This window comes from Camelus ferus, chromosome 20 (genome assembly GCF_009834535.1).
Source record: "Camelus ferus isolate YT-003-E chromosome 20, BCGSAC_Cfer_1.0, whole genome shotgun sequence".
NCBI classification, from domain to species: Eukaryota; Metazoa; Chordata; class Mammalia; order Artiodactyla; family Camelidae; genus Camelus; species Camelus ferus.
In genome coordinates this window covers 36,383,861-36,396,250 of record NC_045715.1, presented here as the reverse complement: position 1 = coordinate 36,396,250, position 12,390 = coordinate 36,383,861, and the positions used below count along the sequence as shown (strand labels likewise).

General features: G+C 40.3%; 1 protein-coding gene across 3 annotated transcripts in view; it reads right to left on the bottom strand.

Moving 5' to 3' along the window:
- The window catches only part of TINAG (tubulointerstitial nephritis antigen), a 63,876-nt gene extending 51,844 nt beyond the window's left edge, over positions 1–12,032 (bottom strand). For all 3 annotated transcript variants that reach the window (XR_004313667.1, XM_032463310.1, XM_006182368.2), the window contains exons 1-3: positions 11,575–12,032; positions 4,599–4,662; positions 3,861–3,950 (exon numbers count right to left, since the gene is read on the bottom strand). Coding sequence is in view for 2 of the 3 variants with exons in the window: in XM_032463310.1 (XP_032319201.1) it covers positions 3,861–3,950; positions 4,599–4,662; positions 11,575–12,019 (599 nt within the window). In the remaining variant the exon portion in view is untranslated. The remainder of the gene's footprint in view (positions 1–3,860; positions 3,951–4,598; positions 4,663–11,574) is intronic.
- Between the last annotated feature and the right edge of the window lie 358 nt (positions 12,033–12,390).

Below are 12,390 nucleotides of genomic sequence, written 5' to 3'. Positions count from 1 at the left end.
ACGTGTGTGTGTGTGTGTGTGTACGTACTAGGTCATATAAGTTAAGTGTATATTTTTATTATGACTTATGCTCAAAAAAGTGTCAAAAGCACCACCACCTTACACCATCCTCTTTGGTGTAGACTCATCACTCTCCTTTTAACCCAATTGAGCATTTACTGGACACATTCTCCACTAAACACTGGGAACATAGAAATAAATAAATTTCTCTACCTTCAGAGAGCTCATACCATAAAAAGACTACAGAGGTAAGAATGACTTCAGTATGTGTTATGTATTAGAGGTAGGTCACACTATGGTCAGAGTAGAGAAGTCAAACATAACTCTACCTGAAGGAGTTAGAACAAATTTTTTTATGGAGGCGACTTCAGCACTCAGCCTGGAAGGATGAGAATGAGATTCGTGGCCAGATGTGAGAAAAGGGAGCATTTGTTCTAAATCAAGGCGACCCTGGAGCAAAGCAGGTTTGAAATCAGGTAGCACCTTTAGGGAACAGCAGATGAGGAGAACGCTTAAACCCCACCATGAGACAGACCAGGGGGACAGGGGCTGGGAAGAGTGTAAAAGATGAGGCAGTAAGCGTTTGGGCCAGATGGTTATTTATGCTGAGAAGTGTAGTCCTATAAGCAGTGGAGTGTACCGGAGACTTTTAAGAGCATAAGTGGCAGAATCAAAGCTTTGTTCTAGATGGAGGACTATGAAAGTATAAAGGATTGGCTAGAGTTTGGTCAGACTGAGAACAGAAAACTTGGGTCATCTCCAAGTCGCCTTGACAGAGAAATGCGCTAGAACATAGCAGAGGGATATAGGAGATATATTTCCGAAATAAACTTTGTGGGAGTTCTAAGAGCCTAGGGACAGACGGTGAAGAGGAAAGAAGTATCGAACTGACTTCCGATTCTCTGGTTTGGTGTTGACAAGGTGGAGGGGGTGCCAGCAGCCTAGAACAGGTCGAAGAGGTTAATCCTTCTGGTTTGGAGCATTCTGATTTTGAGAAGTCAGTAAGAAATCAAGGCCACTTTATTCAATAGACTAGACTTTGAGTTCATAAGAACAATCAAGTTTAGAGATATGACAGGTTAAAAATGGGCACACGTTATCTGTGGCTCCTTCCATCAAGAGATGGCGTCCATTTCCCCAACTGTTTTTTGGTTTTTTTTTTTTTGAAGTACAGTCAGTTACAATGTGTCAATTTCTGGTGTACGGCACAGTGTCCCAGTCATGCATAGACATACATATATTCGTTTTCATGTTCTTTTTCATTAAAGGTTATTACAAGATATTGAATATAGTTCCCCATGCTATACAGAAGAGATTGGTTTTTTTAATCTATTTTTATATAGAGTAGCTAACATTCGTTTCCCCACCTGTTGAATGTGAGCTGGCCTGGTGGCTTGCTTGGCCCAACAGAGAGCAATCAAATTGAGGCCATGTGAATTTCAAGCTCAGGACTCCGGGCGAGGCCCCGGGCAGCCTCCACTCACCTCAGGTTCAAATGCTGTCATTGTGTGAAGAAGCCAAGACTGGCCTGTTGGAGACACGTGGGCCCCACCCCCGCAACTACCGCACCAACCACCAGGCATGGGAGTGAGGCCATCCAGCCCCAGCTGAGTCTCCAGATGTCTGGCGACACCTAAGTAACCCCAGGAGAGACCAGGAAAAGAGCCTTCACTAAGCCCATCGCTAATTGCTGATGTGAACAAATAAAAAGCCTGAGGTTTCAAGCTGCTAAATTCCGACGTGGTTCGTTGCGCAGCGACAGGTGACTGAATCAGGTAACTCTCTCCCTTGGGCCTACTAACTTGCTGGTGACGACCTGTGCTACTGAGTTGGCACTTACGACTACTCTGTCACTAGAAATCCTTTTACAAAGTTCTGACCTGTGGACTCTACAGCTAGATTGTAAATTTCTTTAAGACAGAAATATTTTATTCATATCCTCAGCCATGCCACAAGGGAAACACATGTTTCCTTAATATTAATTGATTGAAAAAATATGAATGGATTGTGTCATAACATAATACAGGGAATAAATAAGCATTGAAGTGGGTGACATACAAGGAATAAAGACTTGGATCTAAAACATTACCAAGATGCCAGAAATAAATGTTTTAAAGCAAAGATTGTATATATCTGCATGTTGGCTATTCTTAAAAAACACCTACAACAGATATGGAATGATAAAATGCGACTCTGTTCTCACACATAAAAACATTTTGAGCATCAGAAACAGTAAATTGAGAATTAGAACGTTCTTTTAAGTTCAAGGACTTTCTACACCCCCTTCCTTTTTATCCTTGGTAAATAATTTTAGTTTTACTCTATTTTTCCCCACAGTTTCTCTTTTACTGAACTCTTTTACCTTTGATCTGTGGATATTTCCTTTTGCTGCAATTATACTTTACTTTTTTTTTTTTTTAAGTCTTCCATGTTTGTGACTGAAAGGCAAGCTCATGCCTCTTAAACAGCCCTCGTGTACTCTTACAATAAACAAACGATGAAATGAAAATTCTTCCTTCCAAGGAAGGCAACATTCTCAACAGCTCCCAGATTCTTATGTGCACTTTTTTCCTACATCACTGTAAACTGTGATTTCTCCTGGGTTCTGGGACAATGGAAGGGTTGACTGCTTCTCTTGGCTTCTTAGAAGTGTGTGCTTGTTAAGTCAAGCATCTGAATCCTTTTAGGAACCTAATTCAGATCATCTCTCCCTCTGACACACACTCTTGGGTTCTTTTAATGATTTAAATATCGCTTAGTCATAGAAAAATATAATTGGCTTTCCCTAGGAATACTTTAAAATGTCATTATGTTATCACCTAAAATATTGGGGAAACACCCGGGTGCACACGCACAGACACACACACACACACACACACAGGAATCAAGAACAGCCTGAGAATATTAATGTCAACCAAGGGGATTTCTATATTTCATTGAAAGTCAGTGTCCCCATTGTGCTGGAAAACATACATCTTAGGTGTGGAAAGAAATACTATTTCTACTTTTTAAAAAATGCATTTCAGTATGACTTCACTATTAGAGCTGCTTCACAACTGATCTTCTCATGCAAAACCTTTTCCAGAATGTGGAAAATGTTACAGAGGGTGGATGGAGATTTGATCCATGGCGGTGGAGAAATCCTGAGGCAGAAACCAGCCAGCCAACCCCTCTTCCTCTCAGTTTAGTAAAGAAAGCCCAGGTTAGCACCTCCAACCCGATTCCCTCCATGGAGGTGGGAAAGCCACCTAGTTTATCAATCTGTTGGAGAGCATCAAACAGTTATGTCATGTGTTTCCATGTCAGTCAGCCCTATTTTTAGTTTATTAGCAAAATCAATTGGCTCAGCCTGTCTTTTGACTCAACTGTGAGTGAAATTGGCTAGATGTCAGTCATGGTGGTGAAGTTGGCTAGATGGACTGGTCGACTGGGGGAGCCATCCAGATAAAATATAGCCCCCGTAAGGACCGATTCTACCCAGAAGAGCTGAGCATGTGATTGGTTGGTTCAGGGCAGCAGCGGAAGGAAAGATGGTTAACGTGAATAAATCAAGTCTGTTTTTGGATTTTGCCTGAATCCTTATCTGAACTAAAGCTCCCTTACTCACCTCACTCACACCATGACACCGCTCCTTTCTAGACTATTTAAGACTGTGCTCTTGGCGCATTTTGCTTTTTAACTATTTCACATTCACCTCTGTGCATTCCCATTTCACATGCCTTTCTACCTCCTCTCCCATTTCTCTCCCACTTTTTTTTTGCTAAACAAATGACCAATTTTAGAAGATAGGAAATATGCTGTTTGAAATCTGGGGAGTAACGAGCAGTGTCAAAAAGCCTGCAAAGCAAGATTTCTCTCACCCATAGTCTCCTTTATTGATATGTTCAATTAGTCCTGGTTGAACAAGGCATACACGCTGGGAACACTTCCACTGCCGTCCTGAGCATGTGCTGCAAAGATAAAAAAAAAAAAAATTACGAAAGTGGCCTGGCCTTTAGGGGGTACGTTGACAAAAGTAATAACCAGACTTGCATGTTGCTAAGGCATAAAACATAGTTTGGATTAATGTTCATCATGTGACTATTTAATTCTCAGCAAAAATAAATCCTAATACAGGCATTAGCTACCAGCCACTATTTTCTAATGCAATCAGTTAATAAATGAAATGCTCACGCATTCATTGCAGTTTGAAAATAGGAGACAATGGAGATGGCCGTTTCAATGCATTTGTAATTGGAAACTTTCTGCAGGATAATCCTTTTAAGGCAGCCTGATTTTACGTATAGTTACTGTGTTCAGGGAAACACGGTTTGCCTGTAGCGTATTTAAGAGGTGTGTTTACTGCAGGCCTGCTGTATGATCAAGGCCCACTGTCACAAACAGCAAAGTCAAGCATTAAAGGAAATATTCATGATTAGATTCTAAACATTCATTAAAATTAAAACACGCTTGTAAAAACAAACTATAGTTATGTGATATATGACATGATTCTCTCTCTCTGTATTTAAATATATGCTTTGTTTCACAAATATTCCTTTTATTTGAGGAAAACATACACAGACAGCAGAATTCAGCTCTGTGCCACTTAAGTTCATTACCAGGAATTGCAGTTTTCTTTAATTACTGATCCTTCTTCATAATGTTGCCCATCTCTGTGGCAACCTGTCAACGTAACATGGAAACAAGTGAAAATTCTAAACGAAATGATAAAATGCATTCACATAACAAGTTATCTAAAATCGCATTTAGTTTTTCAACTCTGAAAAAATACCTGGTGCCAATCTGATGGCAATCCACGTGGGGTTTGTGTCGAGGTTTATACGTTGAATTTTTCTGGGCTTGTGTTATGTTCCAACTAAAAGGATTTCTAAAGCATAAAAACTAGACTACCAAGGTGTTAATCACTAATGCACTTGAAAAATAATTCATATATTTAAATAGGTATGCAGTAAAACAGTGATGGAATTTATGGCATTTCTCATTTTAACAAATCGAATCAAGTTTCATACGTGAATACAATTAATTGCATATGATTAGAGTGAGGCACTCAAAGTTTTGGACCAACGTATGAAGCCTTTTTCATGGAATTCACCTTAAAAAGATCAACCCTGTTTTTCTCTTCAGAATTTATAAGATTGTAGCCATTTTGTGTTCCAGATCCAAATGTTTCTCAACTATCCACTGAAACACATTGTTGACTATTTTACCAGATTATATAAATTACTCAAAAGAGAACAAGTGTGAGTTATCATTATATGGAAACCAAGCAGTAAGATATTGTGAAAATAGTACCCTATTTTCACAAACTAAATCCCTTTTGAAGATATAATTTAGACAAATTTAAAGTCCATGCTGAATTAACAAAAGCAGCAAAGTTCACTACTTTGATGTGTGAAAACATTTTTGACAGAAACGTGTAGTTGACAGATCACATCAGTGGCCCCTAATTAAAGTGAATTCTAAGTTTTTACTCATGCAATCCTGGGGGGAAATCTACAAGTTTAGAAAGCATTCCAAGGGACCTGGTTTAACTACCGGCCACAATGTCACAAAAGCCACTTACAAACCAGCCACCCTCTGATTTTTCCAAAAATTGTGCCACAGGGAACATTTTATAACTGCCCTCTTTGGTAGGCACTGTGTTCTCGCAGTTCAATATTTTGCTTAATGAATCTAAAACCTCCATGTATTTGCATCTATTTGCCTCTCTTCCGTGGATTTTTGACATTCTGCCGTCATGGGAAGAGAGAAGGTGACCACCTCTCTCCTGGACCACAGGCATCCTCTCTCCTGGACCACAGGCATCTTTGATGCAGCAAACTCAGGGGAGGGGGAGGACTTAACTTTAAATCCAGGTCAGAGTTTTCACTACTACCCAGAATCAAACACTTTCAGTAAATAAATTGCTATGTTTATAGCTTACAAAGACCCTGAAAGGAGCAACAGAAAGTTCAAGCAACAATTCAAGTTTTATTCAAAGTCAAGGGAAGTACTTCCCTGGCTCGTTTTAAAGGGAGAAATTTGGGGGGGTGGGGAGTGGCGGCCGAATCATGCTTGTCCAACCTACCAGTCGTACAGATAAAGGGAGCAAAAATCACAAAAGTCCTCATGAAAAAAGGCTGTCCCTTCTCTGACCTGTACCCCAGCTCCTAATTTTGAAGTCAAGAGAATGCTGTCACCAGGCCTACCGCAAGTCAGTAGTACCACATCTAGTGTTAGCAAACCTTCCATTTCTTGATCTTCCTTCCTTAAAATCAAGTCACAATTGACTCTGAGAAACAATGGTTGCGGTAATCGCACTTGAGAGTTGGCATCTTGAACAAAAACTATAATCCGTTCACCTGAGTCTGGCCAGGGTGCTCATAGGCTGGAGTGTAAGCCTCTACACACCCCAGAAACACAGTCCACTCCCTTGAGACGCTCCTTCCCAGCTCCAGTGTGCCCCACCCCATTCCCTGCATGATATTTAGGAAGATCTTTTCAAATCTATGTTGCATCCCTGCTTAAAATCCTCAAGGTAGTCCCCATCAAATTTAGAACAAATGCAGACTTCTTACAATGACCTATAAGCCTTTATCCTAGAATAAAGCCAAACTTCTTACCATGAGCTATAAGACCTTATCCAAAGTTTCCCTTCCGTAATCTTTGTCCTCATCACTCCTGTTGTGCTGGCTGGGGTGGGGTTCCCAGAGGGATGAAGGAGTTGCACAATACTAATAAGTTGAACATAATTTGGAGGCCAAGGAAATGGGACCAGCTCTTGGATTGATTTTGGAGAACAAGCAAAAAGAGGAATCAAGGATAGCTCTTTAGGATTTTGGCTTGAGCAATAGAGAGGCAGTGAAGCTATGACCGAAATAAGGAACAGGCTTGAGGCAAGAGATCACGATTTCTGCTTTGCCTGGGTTTGATTTAGACTAACTCTAAATCTAAATCGGTTGGACATTCTAATGGAGAACGTCAAGTAGGGTAGTCACTGATGTCCAGAGTTAAGTCAAGACCGAAGCATGATTTTGAGAGACAGCAACACGTATTTTTAAATCCTTGAGACTAAATACGAGTGTGCTTGAGAGGGTACGTGTAGGTAAGAGAAAGCCGTCCAGGACTCAGCTCAAACACTGTAGCCAACAGACACTCAGGAAACTGGGGAGGAGTGACCTGTGAGGAAGTAGGGAATTCAGGAGAGGGTGGAGTCTTGGAAAGCAAGAGAAGAAAGTATTCTGGACAGGCGGAAGTGGTCACTAGGTATGGTACTGCTGAGAGGTCAAAAAAAAAGAACAGGTATGTGAATAGTGCGTCTGGAAATGTGGAAGTCTTCAACAGCCCCGCTGAGATAGAGTTTGGTAAAGCAGTAGGGAACGAGGTCTTGCAGGAATGAGCTGGTGAGAGACTTGAGACGCAGGAAGTAAAGGGTTCCTTTCAGACAGTTTGCCATTCACGGAAAGAAGGAAATGAGATAAAGAAGGAAATAAAAAGTTGGTTAAGGACATGGAGTCAAGGGAGGGCTTTTTCAAAGTTGGGAGCTACAAAAACACTTTTGTAAATTGATAGTTTTGTAAAATTGATTGATCTCAGGACGAAGGGGGAAATGATGCTTCAGGAGGGAAGAAGCAGGGGAGAGGGGAGAAAAGGAGAAAGAAGAAGGGAAGGAAGAAGGAGGCAGGGGCAACAGTAAGGGTGAAGATCTTGAAAAGACAAGAAAGGATGGAACTCAGAATTCAAGAGGAGGAATCCCATGGTGGGAGGGTAGAGTGCATGCCTAGCATGCTTAAGGTCCTGGGTTCAATCCCCAGGACCTCCCTTAAAAAATAAATAAATAGCCTATTACCCACTCCTTCCTCCCCAAAAGAAGGAGAGAAATCTACTTGATGTAAAAAGTAACCAAGATGGAGGTAGGTTGAAAATTATGATCATGGAGAGATGAGAGAATTCCTGGTGGCTTTATTTTCTCAGGGAAAAGTGTATACAGCACCTCAGAGTGAGTTAATCGAACTGGTGCCCCCCTTGATGTCCATACATACACACATACATAAAAAATTTTACATTAATGGCTGTAGAGATCAAAGGAGTTTTGCAAATTTAATAGCCACTAATACAAAATGAGGCAAATCAGATATTTGGAAAGTGAAGTCAGTCTATTGATGTGAGAAAGGATGATAACTTGAAATAACTGATTTTAAAATACTGCATCCTGATGTGTGATAATATCCATGCTGGTCCAAACTTCACTTTGGGGAAGGCAGCTGGATGCTCTAATCAGGAATGCACATCGCTGGGGCGGTCAGAAGCATTTATCCTGAAAGGCTGGGTTCCAGGGCAGCTGCTTACAAGTGCTTCCATTAGCCACCTTTTAATGGACACTAGAATACCCGTACGATGAGTGTCAGAAATGGGCTTTCCTTGGTAAAATTAGTGGCTTGTTAATCAGCATAATGGATATAAGTAATCAACTCTTATTGGTTAAATTCACAGCATTCAATTTATGTAGATTAACTGAAAGGTGTTAAAGGCGGATCTCACGCTTTTGTATATCTTTTAAGGTCAAAAGCCTTCACGTTTAGACCTGCTGCCCTGGAATTGATCTCTAAAAGGTCCAGCCACTGGGTAGGAGGGTTTATCGTTCACTGACACCCTCTGTAATATTCTCACGTGGGAAAATTCCAAGAAATTTTCAAGCAAGGCAGATGTGGGGACGTCTAACAGGGCAGGGACTTGAGGTTTCTTGAAGCTTGCAGAGGTTGGAGGAATTGGTTTGTCTCCTTACCGATATACATAAATATTTTTTGTAACCATCAGTATGTATGGGAGAGCTTGGACTGTGATTTGTCTTCATGGTAATGTGGTCAAGGAGGTTGTGAAGGAGTAAGTAACATTCATTTGATTCAAATGGGTGGGTGGTTTCCATACATTTTTTTAACCCATTTTGGACATAAGAATTGTGCATCAGCAAATTAGCTTAGGTCTGTTCACAGCAGATGGTTCCTTAGGCTCTTTCCTTAAGCTCTGCTACACCAGAGATTCCGTCTGGAAAATCCGCTCTGGATCTGTTTCAAACTTGATCATTTGTTTTCTGTATCTGATATTTGAAATCCTCCAATTTTGGGGAGTTAACCAGCAGAGATGGGGAAAAAAAACCCAGAAGAACATACTTCCTGATATGTCCTAGATCCAGTCCATACAAAACGAATATATTTATTTTTTTAAACCTTAAAATAATGTATATAGTTTCAAGTCCTAGGCTTCAAAAGAGTTGCAGTATAAGAAACTAGATAACACCATGTAACTAGGTAAGTGAAAAACATTTAATAAATCAGTGAATCAACAACTTAACATCTCAGAGGGAGGTCACTTTATACACGCAAAAAATTAATACAAATAATATAGCATCGTCTATTTATTTTAGCTGATTTTGTATAATTTTTCAATATTGTGCTATTTCCTTTCAACCAGCTACTTTCATAAGGAAGACAAAACAAAAGAAAAAAATTATCTTTATGAGAGCAATTACAGTCTAATGTGAACTTTTTGCTACGAAATAAAATGATTAATTGCGTCCCTCCATAATGAAAGAATATGGAATAAAAACTGTAGGAATAAAAACTGTACCTAGAAATAAGTTCTACCTCAAACATGACCCTGAATTAAAGTCTCAGCAAAATCCTTGCTTTCAAGCAAAACCGGACATTGCAGAAGTAGCCACTTCCTTCCTAAATGGGTCATACGATTCAGATAAGATCAGTTCAAATATGCTTTAGCCCATCAAAAACACCACAGCTTATACAGAATATTTCTACTCAGCACCCAAGCAGCGGATCCTATGCTTACTTGACATCTTTCAATGAGTTCTCATAATAGGATAAAATCTTAAATCCTTAATATGACCTGTAAATCCTGACAAAATCTGACCTATCTATTCACTCACCTCTCATATCACCTCATATGCCCCTCCGCTAACAATTACTTTCTAGAAATGGTGGCTTCCATCCAGTTCCTGGACCTCGCCAGGCCTGGCTCTTAGATCTCAAAGGCCTTTCCATCAGCTGTCCCTTAGGTCCCCTCCCTCCTCAAGTCTCAGCTTAAACATCTTCCCTCTCTGACCTCCCCAACCCAGGCTAACGTTATGTATATCTTTACACATTAACATTATATTCTGACATACTTCCTCACAGCACCCTAAATGTTCCTTTCAGAGAATTTAACATAATTTGCAATTGTACAGTGAGTTTGTTAAATATGTTATACACACACACCCCAACACACACACACCCCAACACACACACACACACACACACACACACACAAACTTGACCGTCTCTTCAATCACAATAAGATCTTGTCTTTTCTTCCCCCTTGTTGCCCCGCCAAAGCATGATGCCTGGCACGGTGGAGATAGTCAATGAATATTTTTTGATGAATGACCACATCTCCCATTTCTAATAGGCTATCTTTCCATTTTTAGGGTGAAATAAATGTTGGCTGAGCTGTTTATTGGTAAATCAAAGGCCTCGCATGAATGACACTAATGTGGACATTTAAACATAATGCATGTGTGTTTGAAGGAGCATTTCCTCAGTTGTACAAAAAAGATAACATTATTGAGAATGAAGGTCACAGTCAGCATCTGGATTTTGAAATAAGGATGCGAAATCCCAGCTTATCCTAAATTGTCCTTTAACTGTGGTTTCCAGCCTACAACACCCATTGACAGCAGTGTGACAGTGTTCTCACTAAATCTGCATTTCTGCCTCATATACGTGGAGCATAGAGTTTTGTCTTGTGTTTTTTGCAAATTTTGGAAATGCTGCTTGCTCAGAATCTACAGCCATTCTACTATAATTAGACCAGTGCAGTAAATGCCACCATTCTCCTTATGAATTACTTATATTTATTCACTCAGTCTTAGACTTTTAAAACTACCCTATATGGAGCACCCTTTTTGTTTTTAATAGTTGAAAACCCCAGATTGGGTAAATGAATCCAAACAGAAACACATATGAAGAAACTGTTTGGTATTACTCAGGCAGGGAGGGGAACCGACTTTATTTTGCTTTCGTACCATTTTCCTGGCATTGCTAGTTTACAGGTTCTAATGCTACGAAGTCCTTCAGGCCCAGGAAATAATAAGCAAAATGTTACATAAATCTGCAGATGATCGGGCCTGGGACTTTAATGAAATTCTCTAAGAGATTCTACTCAAAAAAAAGCGAGAGAGTCCTTTTGTCAATCCATCTTACAAAGGAAGAATTTTCAGTAAATTTTGTAGAAGCGGAGTGAGTATTCAAAACAGAATCTAGACCAGCCTTCATGGCTGTCACACCAGAACTTTTCTGAACGGGCTAGCCAGTGCGATGCTGGTACCATGCATCTAAACCAAAGCATGTCAACAATCTGAATAAATTTGTCCTGGTGATCGAAAGCCACCTTAAGACAGGAAGGAAGGGAGGGAAGGAAAGGAAGGAGAAGGAAGGAAGGAAGGGAGGGAGGGAGGGAGGCAAGGAGGAAAGAGAAATAGAGAAATGTTGACAGATCTCATTATAAACTAAGATAACGCTTGAACACATCCCCAAAACTTACCTTCTGGATACCAAGGCTTTATGTGAAGAGGCCATTCTTTTTCTTCACGGCAAAATGACTTGTAATCAGGACAGCAATCAGAATTTTCCCTTTCACAGAATGTGTCACAGTAACACAGCGCCTTCGCCTCGTAGAACTGAGTGACACAGTCATCATCCCTGGCTTCACAACAACCAAAGTTTCTACAGTACTGCCCTTCAAAAACAACTCTTTTGAATCGAGTGCCTTCCAGGAGGGTGTGATTCCTAGTGAGACCAGCTCCTGGGTCCACGTCTCTTTGAGATAAATGCTGTCTCTCCATCCAAATTTCTGTGATAAGATAAGAGAGGATTAAGATCATATATCTGGTCCACATTCTCCAGAGGTCAGATGTGGCTCCAAATTTTCCGTTGTACTCGATAACCTTGGCCTCAGAGCTTCTCCTCGGAGCCTGAATTCTAATCATCAAGACAACTCAGCCTGAATCTTGAAACGGATCCTTTACTTGAACCAAGTGTACTTCTTGCAGTTAAACATTAATCGAGAATTTCAATGTTTGCCCAAGATAATGTAAGTGTTAGAAATAGATGATTGCCACTCCTCTGAAGTTAAAAGTTTATACAGGGGAAGGGTATAGCTCAGTGGTAAAGTGCATGCTTAACTTGGCACGCACCAGGTCCTGGGCTCAATCCCTAGGACCTCCATTAAAATCAATCAATCAATCAAAAAACCTAATTACCTCCCCCCTAGAAAAAGCCCTGAAAAATTCATGATATTTCACATCATGGAAAAAAAATGTCCATCTCCATACAAATAAGTACGTAAAGTCTTATGGGT